Below are 18905 nucleotides of genomic sequence, written 5' to 3'. Positions count from 1 at the left end.
ATTGATTTTTCTCTAACATGTTTCTTATGTAGTTCATTGATACTTGTGTGTATATTTATTATTTACTTCCATTCATTTTTTTAAATTTTCCTTCTCTTCCTAGTTTTTTAAGGTGAATCATAGATCATTGACTTGAGAACTTTTCTACTTAGCATTTGATGCTGTAAATTCCCCTTAAGTATTGCTTTAGCTATATCTCACATATTTTGGTATGTTGTGTTTTCACTTTCATTTAGTCCAGAATTTTAAAATTTTTTCTTGTGTTTTTTTTTTTCTTTTACCTATGGATTATTTAGAAGAGTATTGTTTAATTTGTAAGTATTTTGAGAATTTTTCAAATATCTTTATGTTATTGAGCTTTAGTTTAATCTCATTGTGCTTAGAGATTTACTTTGTATGATTTCAGTCCTTTTACATTTGTTGAGACTTGTTTTATGGCCCAGAATTCAGTCTGTCTTGGTGAATGTTCCATGTGCACCCGAATTTTCACTTGAATTTGTATTCTGCTGTTGTTGGGAGGAATGCTTTATCAATATCAATTAGGTCATGTTGGTTGATAGTGCTATTACAAACTTGTATATCCTTAGTAATTTTCTATGTGTTCCATCAGTTACTGAGAGAGAAGTGTTAATTTCCAGTAATAGTTGTGGATTTTTCTGTTTCTCCTTAATGTTTTAATTATTAATGTTTTCTACGTGTATTTTGAAGCTTTGTTATTAGGTACATAAATATTTACAGTTGCTAGATCCTCCTTCAACACAAATCACCTCTTTATCATTATGTGTGCCCCTGTTTGTCCCTGGTAATATTCCTTGTTCAAAAATATATCTTAACCTTATATTGTGGTAGGCAGAATGGTTCCCCCAGAGATATCCAGGCCATTAAGCCCTGGAACCTATGAATATGTTATGTTACACGGTAAAGGGGATTTTGCAGATGTCTTTAAGGTTACAGTATTAGTTTTTATTGCACCCGTGACAAATTACCACAGATTTAGTGTCTTAAAACTGCACAAACTTATTATCTCATAGTTCTGTAGGTCAGAAGTACAGGTACAGCATGGCTCAGTTGGATCTTCGGCTTAGAGTCTCACAAGGCTGGACTCAAGGTGTCAGCAGGGCTCTGTTCCTTTCTTGAGGCTCTGGAGATTAATCTGCTTCCAAACTCATTTGGGTTGTTGTCAGAATTTAGTTCCTCCTGGTTGTAGGGCTAATGACCCCATTTCCTTGCTGGCTGTCAGCTAGGAGTTATTCTCAACTTCTAGAGGCGGCTTGCATTCCTTGGCTCATGACTCCCTTCCTCCATCTTCAAAGCCAGAAAAGGCAGGTGGAGTCCTTCTCACTTTTGGAATCTCACTGACTTCCCCTTCTGCCTTATCTCTCCTCTTCTGGCACATCTCTCTGACTTACTTGTATGCCTTCCTCTTCTGCTTTTAAGGGCTCATATGATTACATTGGACACAACTGGATAATCTGGGATAATCTCCATATTTTAAAGTTGGCTGATTAGTACCCTTAATTCCATCTGCAAAGTCCTTTCATGGTAGTACGTAGATTAGTGTTTGATTGAATAACTGAGGACAGGAATCTTGGGGAACATATTTAGAATTCCGCCTACCACAGTTGTGGACTTTAAGATAGGAAGAGTATCCTGGATTATCCAGGTGGACCCAGTCTAATCACATGAGCTCTTAAAAGCATAGCACTTTCTCTGGAAGCAGGAGCCATATGGCAAAAGAAGTCAGAAGCATGAGAAAGATTCGATATGCTGCTGCTGGCTTTGAATGTAAAGGCCTGTGTTCTTCTCAGAGAGAGAACTCTAGGACCTAAGGGCAGCCCCCAGCTGACAGCCAGCAAAGAAACTAAGATCTTAGCCTACAACCACAAGAAACAGGATTGCCAACAACCTGAATGAACTTGGAAGCAGATTCTTCCCAGAGTCACCTGAGAAGAGCCCAGCCAACTGACATCTTGATTTCATTTATGAGACTCTGAGCAGAGAAACCAACTAAGCCTGTCTGGACTTCTGACGCACACAGCTGTGAGATAATAAATGTGCGTTCTTTTAAGCTGCCAGGTTTGTGGTAATTTGTTATAGCAGCAATAGAAGACTAAAACAGATATTAATAAAGTCACTCTGACTTTCTTCTGGTTAGTGTTTGCCTGGTATAACTTTTTCTGTCCTTATTATCTATCTGTCACTTTGTAGATAGATAAAGTAGGTTTCTTATAGATAGCATATAGTTATCTTGCTGTTTTAAATCCAGCCTGACAATCTTTGTCTTTTATTTGGTATTTAGACCATTTATATTTCATGTAATTGTCAATAGGGTTGGGTTTTAACTGCCTTCTTACTGCAGTCTGGAAATTGCCTCCAGGCAGTAAGCTGGGGCACTGATAGAGTTTATCTCCTTTGTTTTCTTTCTTTCTGCCATCACGGTCCTTCACCGCCTGTTGTTCACTGTCTGAAAACTGTTGTTTCATATATTTTGTCCAGTTTCTTGTTTAAGGTGGGAAGGAAAACTCCATCCCTCTTACTGTATCAAAGCTGGAAGTAGAAGTCCTCAACAATGTAATTTCTAATTAATATTTTAAAAAATCCTCTTCATGAAGTCCCTTTTATGTGAAATATGAGTGTACGTTTATATGTATAATTCAGTCACAAAAAGGATAATACATATACTAAAATATTACTATATATGAATATGGCAGATGGCTACCTGTTTAAAAATAGAATCAAATAATTAGTCAGTGACAGAACTTGACCATATCCTGAACCTGTCAACTTTTTTCAGTCTCCATGTCTTGGTGGCTAGTTCCTTCTGCTTGGAATGCTTCCTCAGCTCATATCCTTTCCTGCCTGGCAGCTTTCCATGTATCCTCCAGAACCAGCTCCAGGGTCATCACCTCTCTGCTTCCCAGTCCCCCCAGACAGAATCCATATGTCCTCTTCTGGGCTGCCATCACACTCTACCCATAGAACCATTATGGCACGTGCCATGCTGTGTTGTAGTTATATGTTTCTGTGTGGACTCCCTCCTACCAGGAAGCCCTGGAAAGCAGGAAGCTTATTTTAGTTTTCTTTATATTTGTCTTATCCTCTAACAACAGTATGTCTTCTACATAGAATTTTTGATGTGTGATTATTGAATTAGTGACTCTCTTCATGTGCTAAAAAGCAATGCTGTTATTACTCCTCATTTTAATACCGCATATTTGTAAATGTGAATCCTCTTTAATCATTTTGCTTTTCTCCTAGTAAATTCCTCATCTATGCCTGTCTGCTGCTATTCTCTGTGTTGCTGGCCCTTCGTCTGGATGGCATCATTCAGTGGAGTTACTGGGCTGTCTTTGCTCCAATATGGCTGTGGAAGTTAATGGTCATTGTTGGAGCCTCGGTTGGAACTGGAGTCTGGGCACGAAATCCCCAATATCGGTAATACTGCTTTATAAAACCTTTTGGTCTCTCTACTCTGAGTGGGTGGGGGGGGGGGCAGAATCTTGTTTTTCACTTTTGATAAAGTTAGGACTGTTTTCTTTTCTACTTGTCTGAGGTTTTATAAGAACTATAATATAGGCAAGCTGAGTTCTGTTCTAAGTTTTTAAAAATTAAGTATTTGATATCCACTTTTTAACAAATGCACTGTTATTTTAGGTGCTTAAGTTCCTAGCCAGCCTACAAAAGCTTAAGTAATCTAACATGCATCCAAAATATAGAACTGTTATACCATGCTAGACAAGGACGTATAAAACCATTATGTTTGTAGGAGCAGTTCTACAAACCACAGTTCTAGCTTTGGCCATCAGGGCTATATCCTTCTCCACTCAGTCCTGGAACTGGGTCTCCCCTTGTCCCAATCTCCTAGTCCTGGGGTTTAGGACTGTTAGTGTGGAGGAGGCAGCTTGGCCAGGAAACAGTGAGGTCCTGAGACAGGAAAAGGTGAGACCCAGATGCCGTGAAGGAGAGCAGAGCCTTGGGGGCCGGGCAGAGGCATACCCTTTACCTTCGCCCCCCCCTCCCCTCACGCCTTTCTTCTTGGATGGTCTTCTTCTGGTCCAAGTTCCTGTCGTGAGCTCACTCCAGTGTGCAGCCTGGTGCTGCTGGGGCCCACAAGAGTCTCTCTGCTCTCCCTCACAAAGTTTGGAGCTTTGGAAAGGAAAAAGGGGGACTTGAGAGTGAGGGGCTGTTGTAAACCATCACCGGGAAGATGAGGAGTGAAGGAGTGCCGGGTAGGCAGGTGGGGAGAGAAGAAGGGGACCCGTGCAGCTGCTCGTGTGAGAGAAGTGTAGAAGTTGGGACCATCTCAACTTGTTTAAATCTTTGTTATGAACTTTCAAAATGAGATTTAGATCGAGTAAAGTATGTTACCGCATACATATCTAAGAACTTGAAAATAGCTACACAGAGAGCCTTGGCAGATGGGGGGCATTCACGTGTAGCTTAGATTTTTTAAGTTCTTAGATTTTTCTTTTTTAAGATTACCTGTGTGGCCATAAATCTTTTATTTTTTATGAGATATTTTCAGATATCTAATGTTTGCTACTCAAAGAATGAAAAGTTACATAGCTAAACATTTTAAGTTCCACTAGTTATTTAGAAGCTATCTGAGCTTTTCTCAGTTGGTTAAATTTAAGATTCCTTTCAAGATTCCCTTAAGAAAAGGAATTGTATGTGCATAGTTGAATGTCCTGAATGTACAGACATGGTCATTCTAGTGTCAGTACTGTCCGATGGAACATTGTTGGGTCCTATAGAAATAACCACTGACCTCATTTTCTCTGTGTCCTAAACTTACAAGTATTTATCACCAACATGACACATCACAAATGTTCATCTATATTTTGAATGAAACATTGTCAGCCTTGCAAATGCATTGTTAAGCATTTTCCTGATTAGTGGCCTTATCATTTTCTTAATTGTTAACCTATTAAGTCCAAGCATGATCCTTAAGCAGCTTTAACTGATTTAAAGGACAGTTTTAATGGCTCTTCTTTATCATCTGCAGGTGTCAATTCATCCTAATGGAATAGAAAGGAAAATAAAAAGGCATTCACAATTGTATTTGCAGTTTAAAATAGCACCTAACAACAGTTACTGTATTTTCTTGAAATATAACACACACTTATTCATAAAACTAGAGCTACTTTGATAGTATTGCATGAAATGTGATTTACGTGGTTTTTAATTCATTGGGAGACAGGGATCGTGAGATGTAAGGGATATTTGTCAGTTTTTAGCAGTAGAAGCAATCAGCTTAAATAATCTTGGAAGTAGTTGAATTTAAAGTTATGAACAAAAGTGTTTATGTGCACTGTCAAGAAATAATAACTGTGGCTGTCGCTCCTGAGAACGTCTTTATTCAGTTCAAAGTCTAAGTCTGGTTTGGTTGTAAATGTTCATTTCTTGTCCTGTAGTAGTTCTTTGATGCTTGAAAGATTGCCTATTAAGGAGGAATGTTAATTTAGCTTTCTACCTGATTTTCCTTCGCCTTTTGTCAAATTTACAAATACAGTCCTTAGTATCCGCATGAGTTGGTATTTGCCCTGAGCTGCTTGCTTGTTATGGAGATTCCGAACTGAGGGTGTTTTTCTTCTCCTTCTGTCCTTTTTTAGAGCAGAAGGGGAAACGTGTGTGGAGTTCAAGGCAATGCTGATCGCGGTGGGCATCCACTTGCTCCTGCTGATGTTTGAAGTGCTGGTCTGTGACAGGATCGAGAGAGGCAGCCACTTCTGGCTCCTGGTCTTCATGCCGCTCTTCTTCGTTTCCCCAGTGTCTGTGGCAGCTTGTGTTTGGGGCTTTCGACATGACAGGTCACTGGAGGTGAGATTTCGTATATTTAAGAAGGTTAAGCAAAATCTTTTGGTCAGTTATTGTAATGGAGACTTCTTGTCCTTTGTTAGGAAGAGGTTGATCACTAACGCTAGATCATGGTGTATAAGGAAACGAAAGATGATGGAAATAATCACGTTTCTCTTTCTTGACTTAGAACGCTGGTTTTCCACCGAGGCCATCAGGCTTCTTCCAGCTTCACGTCTTTCCCTGCCCACCTGGATCAGCCAGCTTCTCCTGAGAAACAGAGCCAGTAGGATAGATGTAGATGTAGATATAGATGTAGATGTGCAGATAGATATACACATGAGGAGGTTTATTTGAAGGAGCTGGCGAGTCTGAAATTGATGGCGCAGGCTGGTGGGCTGGAGACTCAGCAGGATTTCTCCCTCTCCAGGAAACCTCAGTTTTTGCTCTTCAGGCCTTTTAACTGATTGGATGAGACCTACCCACATCATGGAGGGAAATCTCCTTTTCTTAAAGTCAGTACCCTCACAGCAATACCTAGCTTATTGTTTGGTTAAATGACCGGGTACTACAGCCCAGCCAAGTTGACGTGTAATAAAACTAACCAGCACAGCACCTCAGACCCCACGACCAACACTTTGTCTGCTCCCTGGTTAGCTTATCCTGATGGGCCTATATGTTCATTTAGTAAGCATTTATCAAGTATTTACTATACGCCAAGCCCTCTTGGCCTAAACATAGGGGATACACACGCGAATGAAAAAGCAGTGCTAGCAATGCTAATAGTAGTAATGAAAATAATAGCAGATAATATTTATTGACCACTTGCTGTGTACCAGGCCTGGGGCTGGGCGCTTCCATGCAGTAGGATCTCATTGAAGATCTGCAACAACCCCGTGACGTGGCTGCAGTTGCCATCCCTGGTTTCCAGAAAGGGTAGGGAATTTGTTCCTGGCCGCTTATCCAGGGGCAGGGCCAGGATTCCATTGCAGGCAGCCCGACTCCAAAGCCCGTGCGCCGAACTGCCCAGAAGCTGAGGGCCCACAGCCGGGTCCAGAATGGCTCGAGGGGGGAAACTGGACACTGTGGATGCCGTGTTGAGCTGCGTGGGTCGAGAGTGGAGGAAGAAGGCCGCAGTTGGTCGGAAGGGAGAGTGGGAGCTGGTGGGTGGCAGCTCAGGGTACGTGAACCTGGCGAGGGAGGTACCCACAGTGGGAGAGTGATGGAGCCAGGCCCCGGGGCACCAGTGGGAACAGGGCCCCGAGTGGCAGGAGCGGCTGTGCCTGGCACGGGGAGAGCGACCCCTCAGCCCTGGTCCGGGCAGCCGTGGAGGGAGGGGAGCCCTGGGGGCCCGCTCTCAGCCTCCCTGCGCTTGCCCTCCCGCCTCAGACCCTCTGCCCCGCCCGGTCCTCCAAGAATTTGCTCCTGAACTGGTCCGCTCTGTCCAGCGACCTCGCTCTCTCATCTGAAAGGGAGAACAGAACAACAGCAGCAGTGCCCCCTCAGGCCTCTGTTTGCCTCTCGTGCCTCTTCCGTCCTCACAGAAAGGCTCTGGGAAGCAGTGCGGCAGGGACCCCGCGTGCCCTGCTCCGGCCACGCGCTCCCTGGGCCCTGTGGCCTCATCCGGGGGCCTCTTAAGCCTCCATCTTGTCTGGCCGCTGGCCGCTCTGTAGCTCCTGTCACCCCTGGTCCCTCTGCCTGCGTTCGGCTCCTTCTCTGAAGTATCTTCCTCCGTTCGCTCCTCGCGCATTGCTGTTCCTTAGGATTCCTGGGCGTTTTCTGTCCTCACTGCGCACACTTCCTCTGAATGATCTTGTTCACGCTTCCTGCCTCCTCCGCTGCCACTTACGTGCTCTCACTTCCTAAATTCGCATTTGTAAACTCCGATTTCTACACGAGCTGCAGACTCGTTATCCAACTTCCCCTGAATCTCTATTCCCTGTATTAGTTGGAGGCACCATTTCCACCCAGTCACACTTACCTTTCTACTTTGTGCCTCTGTTGCTTTGCGTTTTTTTCTATTATCTGGGCAAAATGAAGTAAAACCAAGCTTTGAAAATCCTTTAAAAAAGCTTACATTAAACAAAATCACTGAGATCAAAGATTCTCGATTTTACCTATTTGGGGCCGTGTTTCTCAGTGGGGGCTGGGTATGCTCTTGGCCTTTGGGATAGGAAATGTTTTGTTGAACAGGACTGTGCCCTGCATTTCAGGACACTTATCCCTGACCTCTGCCCACTAAACACTAGCGGAGGTGCTCCCCTCAAGTCGTCGTGGCAGCCATTAGGGCCCCTGCACATTTCCTAGCTCTTCCGCAGGTGAGCAGCATTACCCAGGTTGAAAAGCACTGAGAAAGTTCTGTAAATACTGTCGGATGAGGGCTGAGGAGGAGGCTTAAGAAAACTAAACATTTGGAACTTTGTTTCTTAGAAAGTAAAAGCATATACAAGGGCTAGGACTATGCTGGACATGAAACCGTATTTTCTTAATGCAGTATGGTCACACTCTTGGCAATCTACCTACGAGAAGAAAGCACATGCCAAGAGTTGAGCTCCCTCTTGGTTCTTGTGTCCCAGGAGGAGTACCTACGTTGGCTAGGGGGTGACTGGGGCTAGGTTCCCCCAAAGCCCTGAAGGAGGAGTCCGGGTGAGCCAGGGTGCCCTGTGCAGGTAGGAAGGGGATGGTAATTTTCAGGCAGAGAAAATAACACATAAGAAGCCGTAGATGCAGAAGAAAGTCTGTCATGTTGAGTGGACCAGTGACTCAGGTATGACTGGAGCACAGTTTTGCAAGATGCAGAGAGTCCTAGAGGTGGAACATGGTGATGGTGTCACAGCTACAGTCATATGGTGGTAATATGAATGAATGTACTCAACACCATTAAACTGTACCCTGAAGGAGGTTCAAGACAAAGAGGGTAAGTTTTACATTATGTGTATTTTTCCACAGTAAAAAGAAAAATATGCCTGGAGCTTAAAGTGTAAGGGAGGGAGCCGGGGAGAAGGGGGTCTGCATAGAGGGATTGGGCTGAGTAAGGGCCAGTCCTCAGTCCTCAAGGCGTTGCTGAGCTGCCCAGGGCACCATAATGAGCTCACAGGGGCACCATGGGATCCCGGACATTTTTGAGGGAAAAGCAGCGATCCCTGACATCTGTAGGGACACCCTACGAACTACTAGCTCCATGTAGTTTATGGCTTTATTATTAGGTCACACTACATTCATTTCGATGGTGTTATGGAAGAGTCTAAGTTGTTGGCAGTTGCTGGGATGAGAAGGCAATACTGTGCAAAAATCCCTACGGAGAGCAGGCGATGAGGGTGGCAGTGCCTTGAGGAATGGTGCAGTGCCAAGAGGCACACACGTCCCACTAGGAATTACTTGTCGTTAGTTAAGAATGGAACACGCATAATATTTTTCTTTCAGTTAACGTGAGGTTTTTTTTTTTTTTTAGATGGCTACTTAGGATAAGTACTCAGTTTAGATCTAATGACTTAAATCAGTGGAACTGTTAGGTGTTTCTTTTGGCCCAGAGGCCTCAGAAAGAATTGCTGAGTCGCTAAGTGCCCTGGGAACTGGGAACTTTGGGGCAGCTCTGGGCCAGGTCACGTGGCGTCCTGTGACTTTCATCCTGTGGGCAGTGATGAGCCCTTGAAGCGCAGCGAGCGCTGGAGCCAGAAGGAGGGCCGCCTGCGGGGCGTTCGGGAGGAGGAGGGCCCGAGGAGGCAGGAGTAGTCGGGATGGGGGCTGGGCTAGGGATGCTAGAGAAGTCTGCCCGGTGGAGGACAGGTGGAGGACAGGGCGAAGTGCCTGAGCCCGAGGGTGTGGGAAACAGAATGCGGGCTGCCCCCCTGTGTCCTGATTTGGGGAATCAGGCAGCTGCGGTAGCTCCCGGTGAGACAGGGTGAAGGCAGCAAGGTGCGGGGGGTGGGGTAATGAACTCAGGGGGGAGAAGGGCTTCCTCTGAAGTGCCTCAGGGAGAGTCGGCCAAGGTGGAGACAGGTTGGAGAAGCGAGCAGTAGGAGGTCGCGCAGGCCAGGGATGTGGAGGCTGGCTCTGCTCCCCACCCCAGGGCGGGGCGAGGGAGTGAAAGCATGTGTGTTTGTGTCTGAGTCTCTACAGTGGGGAGAGAGGCTGAGTTTAAGGCTTTGGGGGGCATCACCATTTAAGGAGAGGAAAAGGCACATGAAAGGGAAGTGTCAGAGACCAGGAGGATGGCGAGACTGCACGCTGGGATCCTCAGAGGAGGGAGGAGTGGTGAGTGATCTCCCACGCTGCAGAGACGCCCAGTAGGATGCCAGCTGAAGTGGTCCGACGCTGCAGAGCTGATCAGGTGACCTTGATGAAAGCAGTTTCCGGGTGGTCCTGAGGGTGGAGGCCGGGCCACAGTGGGTGGAGCTTGGAGTGGCAGGGGTGGCCATAGGGACTCGAGTGTCCATGGTGTCTCACAAAGCTTGATGGTAACAGAAAGAGAGAGCTAGGGCCGTGAGGGGTACTGGATCAAGGGAAGGGTGGGTTCATTGGGTCTTGGGGTTATTTTGTGTTGAATGGGAATGAGTTGAACATGTTTCTGTGCTTCTGGGAAGGATCGTGGAGTGGCGGGGTTAAAGATGCAGTAAAGAATCCATAATTGATGTCTTGATGTGACAGGGTCCTCGAGGAGCCAGAAAGGAAGGGGTGGGATGCAGGCTGAGTTCCAGGTACAAGAAGAAGGCAGTACAGGGATGACTAAGAACAGAGATGTTTGTGGGTAGGCGCAGGAAGGAAGCTGGGGGAGACCACCGGAGATTGCCTCTCTGCAGATCGCGAGCCTGGAAACAGGTCATTGCCTGGATGAGCATAAAGGGCCGAGCAGCCACTGAGCAGAGAGGACGAGGCACAAGGCCAGGGCCAGGTTTCTCCTTGACACAGCACTGCTTTGCTCCTCCAGTGCTGAAAATCAGGAGGTTGCAAGTGTGACATAATAAAACTTTTGCTGCATTATAATTTGCATTGCCTTTTAGTGTGTTAACCAAACAATTGTGGTATTGAATGCAACTGTTATTTTGTTTAACTGATTCTTCTCTTCATTTTTAGTTAGAAATCCTGTGTTCTGTCAACATTCTCCAGTTCATATTCATTGCCTTAAGACTGGACAAGATCATCCACTGGCCGTGGCTTGTATGTAACTTTTTAAATCCTTAAATAAACTTTTCTTTTTATTATAAAAGTTATTCGTGTTTATTGTAGAAATGTTGGACAAGACAGGCAAGCATAGGTAATAGGATAATAGTCACCCATAATCCACTGGGAGATAACATGGTTAGTGGTTTTTGTTTCCTTGTTTGGGGGTTTATTGTTTCATAAAGATAATTGAGATCACACTGCATGTATAACTTGGTATCCTGCTTTGTAGTTCTAGTGCTGTATCATAAGCATTTTTACATGCCAATAAAAGGTTTTTATAAGCATAACTTTTCAAGTTTAATTGATGCAAAATATTCTTCAAATACATTTACGAGACTGTCCCCTCATTTCCGAATATTGAAGTTGTTACCAGTGTTTTACGATTATAAATCATGCTGCAGCATATAATTTTGTGCATAAAAATCTTTGCCTGTTTTTTTTTTTCATTGTTTTCCTAGGAAAGACTACAGAAACAGTATTACTGGGCCAGAGGGTGGGAACTTTTTGAGATTTTGAAATACAAACTGCACTGCCAACTCCCTTTTCAAAAAAGCTGTGCTGGGCTTCCCTGGTGGTGCAGTGGTTGAGAATCCGCCTGCCAATACAGGGGACACGGGCTCAAGCCCTGGTCTGGGAAGATCCCACATGCCGCGGAGCAACTGGGCCCGTGAGCCACAACTACTGAGCCTGCGCGTCTGGAGCCTGTGCTCCACAACAAGAGAGGCCGCGATAGTGAGAGGTCCGCGCACCGCGATGAAGAGTGGCCCCCGCTCGCCGCAACTAGAGAAAGCCCTGGCACAGAAACGAAGACCCAACACAGCCAAAAATAAATAAATTAATTAATTAATTTTTAAAAAAAAACAACAACGTACCGATGACTGAGCCGCACCCCGCAGCAATTAAATCTGAATGTCTACAGATAGGACCCAGTCCAGACACTATACTTTAAAAAAAAAAAAAAAAAAGCTGTGCCAGTTTACACCCCTGCCAGGGGTGAAGTCTGAGTCATGCTAGTGACCTCTTGCTTCCGTTAATGGGTGTTCGGTTAAAACTGATTGTGCATAGATAGATAGAAGAATGGATGGAGAGAGAGATATATACGGCAAGCTGCAAATTAGAGAAAACAGTACGGTTTCAACTAGTAACGCATAGAAAGAAGATGAGACAAAAGGTAGAAGAATTATCTTGCCTCTGGGAGGCGAGGTCTTGCCAGGGTTTGGGGTTTTCTCCCTGCCCCCTCCCCCCCCCACTTGATGTGTACTTTTGTACATAAGACATTGTCTGTGATGAACATGGTTTACCTTTAAAAAAAAAAAAAAGAACAAAGGTAAAAAATATAGTAAAAAAAAAAAGAAAATATTCATTTGGTGACAAGGAAGAAAATAAGGGAACGTAAGTTACCTCTCTAGTGAATAAAGACAAGATCCATCCCTTCTGCCTGAAGTCTTTGATAAAACATTCATAATAAAAAATACTGTTCAGGCACCCATCTTACATCTTCAGGGTGCTGTGTCTAGAGAACGATAATTGGGTTCAGAGCTTTCTGTTGTGCCATGGAGGAAACAAATCTGGGTAAGACCAAAATTTTAGTGTAAGGTAAAATCAGAAAAAAAAAAAAAGATTAGGAATTGTGCATGTTTTCTATAGATGAACAGAGGAATTTTTCCAGCCCCAATCCTGTGCAAGTCCCAGCAGATGAAGCAGCCTGATTGCAGGTTTCCCACAGTGTTCAAGAGAAACCAAGTGAGGCTGGTCGCTAACATTCCACCCACGAGGGCCAGGCCTCTAAGTGAGTCTGTTCCCAGACGTGCTTTAGGAGGAGGAACATAAGGGGAAGCTGTGCACAGCAAACCTCCAGTCAGGAACTCCAAGCTCCTCAGGAGGATTAAAACTCATATACCAACTCAAGTCCTAGGTCTAAAAATGAAAGGTAAAAACTAAAGAACTGTTAGAAGAAAACATAGGAGAAAAATCTTTGGGATCTGGAGTTAGGTGAAGAGTTCCCGGAGATGGCACCAACAACATGGTCTACAAAAGAAGCTCAAAATTAAAATGAAATTAATGAAAAGACAGGTCACAGCCCAGGAGAAAATATTTGCAAAGCAGATGTCTAACCAAGGACATGTATCCAAAGCATCTAAAGAACTCTCAAACCTCTAAAATCTCAACAACCTAATTTTAAAATTGACAGAAGACTTGAACCGACTATTCACAAAGAAGATAGACATATGACGAATAAGCACATGAAAAGGACATCATTACCCATTAGGGAAAAGCAAATAAAAACCAGGATGAGGTACCACAAAACACTCATCAAAATGGCAAATATAAGAACCACAATACCAAGTGCTGGGGCGGACCCAAGGGGCCCGGGCCCTCGCCCGTCGCTGGTAAAAATGCCGAAGTGGGTAGATGCTCTGGAAAACGGCTTGGCAATTTCTTATAAATTAAACATGGAGTTACCATGTGACCTAGCAGTGCCGACCCTGGGTGTTTCCCCTGGAGAAATGTAAATGTACAGCCACACAAAAACCTGGGCACAGATGTTTATAGCAACCTTATTTGCAATAGCCAAAAGCGGGAAAGCACCCACATCTCCTTCCCAGGGTGATTGGATAGCAGGCTGGGGTGCATCCATCCAGTGGAACAGCGCTCAGCAATGAAAAGGAGTGACGTGTAGATACACGCAACAACCTGCAGGCATCTCAGAGATGTTCTGCTGATTGGGAGAAGGGAGCCTCAGAAGGTTACATGCTGTATGAGTCCATCTCCATCACGTTCTTGAAGAGACAAAAGTGTCGTGATAGAGGACAGAGCAGTGGCTGCCGGGGGTTATGAGTGGGTGGGGCGAGGGGGTGACACAGTGATGGGAGAGCACGAGGGGGTCTGGCAGGGTGAAGGAGCTGTCCTGTGTCTTGCCCGAGGCTCCACAGATCTATACATGTGTGCATGAAAAGTTATAGAACTGGACACCAAAGGATAACAGTCAATTTTACTGTTTTGTAAGAGAAGACAAAGGGACAACAGATGTACCCAAGGGGGCCACGCAGAAGGGAGAAAAGGTCACACAGGAGGAGCCTGCTGAGACCCCCAGGACTCATCGTGTGGGCTTGTGTGTGAGGGTGAAGCAAGCTCGCTCTGGTATGACAGCAACTGACACAGAACCCACCTGGGCGAGGCAGCGGAGACCGAGTGGCGGAAGCCTCCCGGCCTCGACTTGCAAGTTCATGGAGGGCCTGGGCCCCCTGGGCAGCCCGAGTTGCCAAGGAGCCTTTGGCCACAGTACCTCTGGCAGGATGGGAAATGACTGGGGAGAGGGGATGTCCGGGTGAGCCAGGGCGCGGGTGGAGGGGAGGCGGGCAGAGCCCAGGGCCCGCTGAGCGAGCTCACGCCTCAGGGAAGTGGCCGCGAGTCCCGTCACCCTGAGAGCTGCCGGGGCAACGGCAACCCCGACAGTGAGCAGCGGGTCCTCTTCTCACGCTGGCCCCATCCAGGCCTGGCACCGTCTTGAGCACAGAGATCCAGGAAGGAGTTGGCTCTGCCTACCCTAAAGACCTTTCTTCTCTCCTCCTCCCCTCAGGTCGTGTGTGTCCCCCTGTGGATTCTCATGTCTTTTCTGTGCCTGGTGGTCCTCTACTACATCGTGTGGTCCGTCCTGTTCCTGCGCTCCATGGATGTGATCGCGGAGCAGCGGAGGACACACATCACCATGGCGCTGAGCTGGATGACCATCGTCGTGCCACTCCTTACTTTTGAGGTAAGCTTTCGGCAGAACCCTTGAGGCCCAGCATCCTGCGCTTCCCCAGAACAGCAGCTCCCCAGGCGAGCCTGCCAACAGAGGACCACAGGACAGTCAGAGCGGCCTTTCTTTTGGGGCCTGGGGGCTGGCAGTGAGAAGTGTACCTTTCCAGCCACCACGCATCTGAATGTATTGATTTGTCATCTTCTAGAAAGAGAAAGGTGGATGTGGTATTTTTGTATTTGAGCCCTGCGGAGAATTGTAGAGTGGGTACTGTTGACTCCTCCAAAAAAACAGCAGCAAGAGTTTCCCATAACAATCCTGATGTTGGAAATGTTCTAGCTGGGTGGATTTTGCTTAGTCCTGAAGAGCCGTATGGAAGCTCATCTTGTCCTTTCCCCCAGAATGGAGGGTTACTGTTGCCTCCTGTGGAACGCAGTTCCCCCTTATGAGACCTGACAAGGGAGGGGCAGTGCACTCTGGCTTCAGAGAGGGTCTGTTCTCAGATGCTCCATCGACAGAACCTCAGTTGTTTCTCTTTCTTTAGATCCTGCTGGTTCACAAGCTAGACGGCCACAACGCGTTCTCTTGTGTCCCGATATTTGTCCCCCTCTGGCTTTCCTTGATCACTCTGATGGCAACCACATTCGGACAGAAAGGCGGAAACCACTGTATGTACTCAGCATTTCCGAAGTGCTTGAACTGTGTGTGTGTGCACGTGTGTCTGTGTGCCTGTTGCGTGGCTGTGTGTGTGTGTGTGTGTGTGTGTGTATGTGGCCCCGCCTTATGAAAAGACGAGCCTAAGGACCCCAATCAGGGAGTTTCCCTGGGAAAGGTAGGACTGAAGAAGGCCTGGAACCTTCCAGGGGAAGGGCGTGCCGTCAGCCTTGCTTTTGTGGCCCTATGACCGGAGGGAGGCCTGAGTGCGGCAGGCAGCCTCTCTGGGCCCATCCCCTCCGCTGCAACATGGGGACCAAGATTCCTTTTTCCCAGGGGCTCCTGAGGATTAGATGAAAATCCACATCATCTACCAAACCCTGGGCGTCCTCCCGGTGTCTGTTTTGTCCTCGCTCTCGCCAGCGTCATTCCTGACGTGTCCAAGTCTTGTCAGTGGTGCCCGGCTTCTCTCTCTCTCCCTCTCCACCTGTGTGCTGCGATAGCCCGTTCTGAAGTGCTCTTTGATGAGGGCCCCCTCCTCACTAGGCTTTGAGCTCCTTTGCATGTAGCCCCAGAGCACGCCCTTCTGGAAACTAATGCCACAGGGGGTTTTGCCCCAGGAGAGCCAGCACTAAGCTGACGGTTTAGTGGTACCCAGACCGGAAGAGCGGGCCTTGGAGAAGGAGCTTTGAGGCCTAGACCAACACATGCCTGCCATCTTCCCGGACTCCAGAGGGTGATGGAAATCCTTTTCTTGAGTGACATTCTTTGTCGCACATGTGTTTCTCCTGGGCCGGGAAGACTGGAGGATGTTGACATAGTCCAGACACCGCAGATAAAATTTGAGTCTCGTGAGAGCAGTAGTTCACATACTGAAGGACCCATCAGAATCCCAGGACTGCCGCCCGCCACCCCGCCACAGTTTCTAGTTCAGGAGGTGCGGGCCGGGGCCCGAGATCGCATCCCTGACAGGCCCCAGGGAGACATCTGGTAGCTGTCAGTCCAGGACTGCCACCTGCAGAGCCGCAGAGCCGCAGGGGTTCCTTCTTACCCTTAGTTGGTGTTGAGGCCTTGCTCAGGCTTCATTCCCAAGACATCAGGATAAAGCGCTACAGGGTACAAGGAAAAGTTCTTATTCATGAAAGAAAAGTAACCTGAAATTCAATGGAGACTAGTGTTTGAGAAAGTACATTTCTTCCTTTTCAGGGTGGTTTGGGATTCGCAAGGATTTCTGTCAGTTTCTGCTTGAAATCTGCCCATTTTTGAGAGAATATGGAAACATTTCCTACGACCTCCACCATGAAGGTAATGAGGAAACTGAAGAAACGCCAGTTCCAGAACCTCCTAAGATCGCTCCTATGTTTCGAAAGAAGACCAGGGTGGTTATCACCCAGAGCCCTGGAAAGTATGTCCTCCCACCTCCCAAATTAAATATCGAAATGCCAGATTAGACAGCCCCTCCCAGGGCAGATCGTGAGTGGACCTGGCCCGCACTCTCTTCCGCCTTCCTCTGCCTCTTTGTTCACCTCCGCCACCCCCAGAACTGGAGCTGGAGCTGGAGCTGGGTCTCCGGGGACTTCCATCTCATGCCTTGTTTGCACTCAATGCCTACCAATGACTCACCACGACAGGACACGCAGGTGACAGGTGCCTGGAACACGCAGCATGGTGTGGGGTGCGTGTCAGCGGCTGTGGGTCTGATGGAGGGAGCCTGGGGAGAGGGAAGACGTGATTTCCCCCGGGCAGGTGCCTGCGGAGCTGGCTTGGAGCCATCCTGGATGGCTGATGAGGCCTGAGCAGGAATAGCTACACAGCTGGTTTTCAAAGTGTGAAAATTTCCATCAAAAGTATTACTGAAAAATGTATTTTTGAACCAGGCCGGCCTGGCCGCGTAGCTCAGATGCCCCTGTTGTGGCACAGTTAGGGGACTTGTGAATAGGCCTCGGGCCCTGTGTGCACCCATGCCGCCTCAGCTGGCCATGCTCCTGCCATGGACGTCGTTTCTCTCTGGGTTTTTACCGGCCCCACTGGGGAGCCCTTTCTAATGGAGTGACTCCGTGCCTGTATAGTATTTATACAAATATTTTAGCGTTGTAATATACCGTGTTAAATCCTAGTTCTGTACAGTATATTCTGTTAAAGTATTTTTTTACAAGCTTGTACTGAAAACATATGTGTTCTGTTGCAGAAGTAGAGGCCAGTGGCACCCCTGTCCTGCCCATTGGGGTGCAACCCCTTCATGGGACATTGCCGATTCCCCTTCAATTTCTCCACATACATAGTAGCTGCTACTGCCAGAACGGCCACAATAAGCAAGAAACTGTTTGTGCTTTTTTCTAACATGCTGGGAATACTGACTTGCAGAAAGCCATAAAGCACGACTGGAAACTGGAACGCTGGAGAAGGTGCCGAGACTAGAAATGGCCAGCGGAGTGTGCGCGTTGAGGTCTGGGGCTTTTTGTCTGCCCCCAAGCTGGGCCCATGCTTTTAGCTAGGAGGACCACGGCTCCAGGAGCTGGGGGTACAGCCACGAGTCAGAGGGAAGAAAGCAGATGCGATGGGAACAAGCAGGCCGTGAGTAAAATAAGGTAAAAGGAGCCCTGGCATTGTCACCTGGGCGCAGGGTAGAGGGGGAGAGGGGGCAGCTGCTACCTTGTCTAAACCGGGCTCCACTGACATCCACCGCGCCCACCACTCCGCCCTGGCGCCAGCCTGTAGGAAGCCTGTGCTGACTGAAGGGGGACACTTGGAATGGTGCCACCTTTCCTGCTTGATGTATAGCAAATGTAGCCCAATCCACTCTTCTCTCCCCCTTTAGCTGTTCAATAAACCGGTTCATCATTTTCCATGTGCACTGTGCGGGTCTTAATTTGGATATGGTCCAGGATGCTGGAAGTCCTGTCAGCGAGCACAGACGGGAACCTCGAGCTGCCACCAGCAGCCGAGGGGAGCAGGGGTGGGTGAGCCTCTCTCAGGAGTCTCCAGGGGCAGCTGGAATATGCAGTACAGAGAGGAAAGCGGGGGGCCCAGGGATTCGGCTATTGGCGTGGGAGCACACGGCCACAATGCTGACAGCTGAGGAGGCGCCCGAGAGTGTTCGCGAGTTCCCAGACATTCTAAAGTGGAACTCGGCTTTTCAGTGGTCCTGGGGCATTGCCCAGTCACGTGGGCGCTGAGTACCACTTACATCTATGCAAAATGCACTGTGATTTCTGTGTAGCTCACCCTAGCTGTCTCTGGAGACAGTTAACTCAGGTGGCGTTTCAGCCCACGGTTTGCAAGAATCGACAAGGAAGGCCACCCTTTGCTGGTGATGGAAGGCTTCCTGCACGTAGCCAAGGGCCACTGATGGACCATTGCTTAAGCTCCTTAGATTCAAACTTGCTGTGAGACAGCATGCTTCTCCGTAACCACAGTAGCTGTGAGTTAAGTGTCAGGTGCCTTGCCTCCTGCTGTATGTCCCCCTGAGTCCTCAGGACCCCACGAAGCACGTGCTCCTACGAGTATCCTCGTGGGGAAGCAGAGGCTCCGAGGGTGTGAGCCAGGCAGC

At 47.4% G+C, this 18905-nt stretch overlaps 1 protein-coding gene across 2 annotated transcripts in view; it reads left to right on the top strand.

Moving 5' to 3' along the window:
* The window catches only part of TMEM185A (transmembrane protein 185A), a 35168-nt gene extending 16967 nt beyond the window's left edge, over positions 1–18201 (top strand). For both annotated transcript variants that reach the window (XM_068533850.1, XM_068533849.1), the window contains 6 exons: positions 3259–3435; positions 5613–5820; positions 10870–10953; positions 14540–14716; positions 15246–15369; positions 16562–18201. In XM_068533850.1, the coding sequence (XP_068389951.1) occupies positions 3259–3435; positions 5613–5820; positions 10870–10953; positions 14540–14716; positions 15246–15369; positions 16562–16806 (1015 nt within the window). In that variant the 3' untranslated portion in view covers positions 16807–18201. The remainder of the gene's footprint in view (positions 1–3258; positions 3436–5612; positions 5821–10869; positions 10954–14539; positions 14717–15245; positions 15370–16561) is intronic.
* The last annotated feature ends 704 nt before the right edge of the window (positions 18202–18905 follow it).

This window comes from Eschrichtius robustus, chromosome X (assembly GCF_028021215.1).
Source record: "Eschrichtius robustus isolate mEscRob2 chromosome X, mEscRob2.pri, whole genome shotgun sequence".
NCBI classification, from domain to species: domain Eukaryota; kingdom Metazoa; phylum Chordata; class Mammalia; order Artiodactyla; family Eschrichtiidae; genus Eschrichtius; species Eschrichtius robustus.
The sequence above is the reverse complement of the archived record's forward strand: the minus strand, read 5'-3'. Positions and strand labels throughout refer to the sequence as shown.